The sequence below is a fragment of the Trypanosoma equiperdum genome (genome assembly GCF_001457755.1).
Source record: "Trypanosoma equiperdum strain OVI genome assembly, contig: ctg_2014, whole genome shotgun sequence".
NCBI lineage: Eukaryota > Euglenozoa > Kinetoplastea > Trypanosomatida > Trypanosomatidae > Trypanosoma > Trypanosoma equiperdum.
The window spans coordinates 2,426-6,433 of record NW_027124077.1 but is presented as its reverse complement, the minus strand read 5'-3'; the positions used below and the strand labels follow the sequence as shown (position 1 = coordinate 6,433).

The 4,008-nt window shown below is 43.1% G+C and overlaps 1 protein-coding gene across 1 annotated transcript; it reads left to right on the top strand.

Annotated features, from left to right (window-relative positions):
- Window positions 1–2,969: 2,969 nt before the first annotated feature.
- On the top strand, window positions 2,970–3,425 carry TEOVI_000744400 (uncharacterized protein; the record flags this gene model as incomplete). Its single annotated transcript, XM_067223956.1, has 1 exon — window positions 2,970–3,425. The coding sequence occupies one exon, from the start codon at window positions 2,970–2,972 to the stop codon at window positions 3,423–3,425; it is 456 nt and encodes a 151-aa protein (XP_067080057.1).
- Between the last annotated feature and the right edge of the window lie 583 nt (window positions 3,426–4,008).

The following is a 4,008-nucleotide window of genomic DNA, read 5'->3' as shown; positions in this document are numbered from 1 at the left end:
AACAAACCCAGATAGTAGAAACGACAGTAAGGAGACAAGCAATATTTTTCAAAGGGAGAAACTAATACTAGCGGCGGCGATAATTATACTAAACTTCAATGCAGCAAATGCAGCGGCGCCGGCAGCGGGAGTTAACTCAAAGCTCTTTAATTTATTATGCAAGGCGATCACAGCCAAGATTCCGGAGAAACCACAGGACCCCAACGCACAACTAAAGGCAGAAATTACACACACCGCCTTACTCACCAAGTTGGTTATAGCGGACAGCACAGCACTGAACCAGCTAAAGAAAACAGGTGACACCGATCCAACACCAAAGAAACTAGCACCGAAGCTAGAAGAAATCTGCGGCACAGACAAGCGTGCAGCTTGCCAAACGGCGGCCCAATGGATCGAAAACGACAACAGGAAAGGACTGAAGCAATTAATCGAAAGTCTAGGAACCGCCGGTGGCAATCGACAGCATATATACGAAGCGGCAGATGAGCTGCTGTCCAAAGCAACAGCGAAACCGGCGATAGACCCGGAAGGTGCGTACATCAGTTTGCAAGCAAAGCTCGCTAGCGCACAGCTAGGCGGAAAGCCCGACGGGGCCACCTTCAGAATTGAAGGAGCAGCTAGCAACCGTGAAACGACATGCGGGACTACAGGCGGCAAGCCAACCCCAGGGGTGCAAAAAAGCGTAGCGGCGACACTTGTGTGTGTGTGCGCAAGCGACGGAACAAACCAAAACAACAAAGGATGCACCGCCGGCGCCGGTACACAGCTGACATTCACATCTGAAGAAGCGGGGCAAGGAACGGAATATGCCAGACTAAAGGCGATCTGTGATAAATCCCTATCAGCTAAAAACGAAGCAACAGCTCACTACCTATCAACGATAATCGACGATATCACTGCAGAGCTAGAGACAGGCCACGGCAACGACAATAAGAGAGGCTACCTAGGTTGGACAGAAGGCGGCTCAGCGGCCAACAACTGCGATGGCAGCAACGCGGGAGGCAAAGGGGCATGTGCTTACTTCGGCGAGACGAGCGGGGCTGTAAACAAGCCAAGCTGGTTAAAAGACCTAAACGACGCTCAAGCGGCAGCAAAAAACCTAGAAATAGCCAAAACCAGCTGGGACCACGACGAAAAGGAATTACGGAAGCTAAACCGCACAGTGATAGATTTGGTGAGACAGCACATTATCAACAGCATAGCCACCACCAACTCCGATGGTAAACCACCAAGTGGGAACGAGAAAAAGCTGACAGAAGCAAATTGCAATGCCAAAGACAAAGAAACAGATAGCACTTCCCCATGCAAATGGAACAATAAAGCAGTAGATCCAAAGAAAAAGTGCACATATAATGCGAGCAAAGCAACAGCAAAAGATGTCCCTGCAACGCAACCTCAAACGGGAGGGACTGAAGCAACAACAGGTAATTGTAAAGGCAAACTGGAACCCGAATGCACCAAGGCACAAGAATTCAAATGGGAAAATGATTCTTTCAAAGATTCCAGTTTTACAGTCAACAATAAATTGGCTCCAGTTGTTTATGGCTTTACGAGTTTTGTGGTATTTTCAAAATTATAGTGAATTTTTTTGCTTAATTTTATAAAATTTATAAAATATTCTATAACTTGATATGTTTCACTTTTTGATTAAAATTTACAAATTAGTAAATACTTTGATAGTTTGAAAAACCTGAAATTTTTTAAAAATATGTTAGTCTTAGAACTGTTGGTGCAAATTTGTAGAGTCAAAGGGTATTAAAAATGAGTGCTACAATTTTTGTCTTATTTTTATGATTTTATGAATATTAGTTAGGGTTGTAATAATAGTGAAAATAATGATAGTAGAGTGCTGTGAGTGTGTATATACGAATATTGTAATGAAATTTGTGAAGATAAAGTGAAAGACAAAATGGAATCACTTAAAAAATGTTATTTGCGCATTTAGAATTAGTGAGTGAAGAAGAATAGAATGAGGAATAAGGAAGTTTAATTCAAAGACAATTCAATGAAAAGTCGAGTTATAAACACATTCAAACGCAGAAATGAGCAATAGATCGTCATTGAAAGTAGGAAGAAGGCCTCGACAATTAATGGAGACGGTGGACCTTCTGGCACAAATGGACTTAATCCTTCATTCAAAGCAATAGCAGAAACAATAACTCCAGATTAAAAAGGAAGGTGAGACCACCACCGAAAGATTAAAACAAATCGGCCTTTAAACAATAGAAAACGCTTACGAATAGCAGAAAGTAATCGATGGTACACCACCACTACGATATTGGTTAAACAGGCAAGCACTACAACCTTTTAAAGAAAGAGTGATTCACATAAAAATAGTCCCTGATGAACAGTTAGCTGCTCGTATCAGCAAGGCGAAAGCAGAATTAAAAGCACTTTTAGCATCGACATTACCACCCCTCAAATAACTGCGCTACGAAGCAACCGCTAAGAAACGGCGAACGCTAAGAAATCTCGTACGTGACAGAACTTAGTAGTAGCTTGTTATCTTGATTTAAAAGGATTTTTTTCAAATTAACAGAATATAGAAGATGGTGAATATCATAAATTATAACAGTTTGTAGAGAGAAATAATATAGCTGAAGGTACACTGTAATTATAAAATGGAAACTCTTTGTCTTAAATCCATACAGTTTCGACTCAAAAAACTGCATCCTAAATAATAAACTAAAGCATACTTCTTTTATTCTACCAAATTTCAAACTATAAAGCAATTATCATCTATTTACGCCAGCATAGAAAATTAGAATAACGCAAAAGTGTGGTAACCAACACCAAGAACTCAACAATTCGAGCATGCAACAAAAGAAACATAACCACAAATAACAAAGACTGAACAACATGGCCTTAAAGCAGCTTTATCGACAATTGATAAATCAGAACCCTAATTTACACACTCCAACAATCAGCAAAGCAATTTAGCAACAGACACGCAAGCAACCCAAGGCACGATGAGGTACATATCGCCGCTAATCTTTGCACTAACGTTTCAGCCCTCAGCCTCAGCCCTGCATTCGTACGGCAAGCAAGTAAAAAAGCCGTGCGACAGCAAGTACTACCTAGAAAACATGGCAGAGAAGGCAAACCAAAATGTCGAACAGGCCCTAACATCCACTAGAACAGCTTTGCTCCAGGCGGCAAAACAAGCACTAGTGGGCAGCGCCGAATCCGATCCAGAGCAGAAGCTCGCCGCGAACATAGCACTAGCAACAAACCTACAAAGTGCGTACGACAGCCTGGACAGAATCATAGTAAACTGGAACCAGCTGCAAGCAGGGCTGGCGGCAATCCATCAATTGGCGGCAACAAATGCTCTAGTGGCGGAAGTAGCGCAAGCAACACTAACCCATGTGGCTGCAGTCAATCCAGGCACAAGCCCAGCACCCGAGAAACTGAGGCGACAGTAAAAGAAGCAACACACGGGTACTGCTTGAAACAGGCGAGACAAGCGGACAAAACAGAGGCAGCAGACGAAAGCACTGCTGCAACCAAAAGCATAAAGACATTCGTTTTGAAAGCAGCACCCAAAAAAACAGAAGGGACGGCGGCCGACTTCAACCAGATATGTGCCCTAACTTGCCAGTGACCAATCACCAGAAGCACAGCGTGCACAACAACTTACACGGTCGTTGGCTTCAAAGGCGGCAAGATCCTGCAAGCGACCGCAGTCACCTTAACGAAAAAAAAACAAAGACACCGACGAAGAGTACAACGCCGCCGTTTCACCGAATTCAACACCATCGGCCGCAACCCTTACAAAGCTGACCAGCGACATAGCAGGTCTAGAAACTGCATTAAAGAAGATCCCAAAAACGATGGTCAATGACGCCGACGCAGCAGTAACTTCAAAAGCGACCAAAGACGCCATAGCAAGAACACTCGGAGGACCAGATGCCAGTTATTCAAAAAAGACGAAGGAAGTAGACGATTTCATCGAAAAAAACATTTGGTAAGGACGCAAGTAAAGTAAAAGAGCAGCTAAACAAAAAT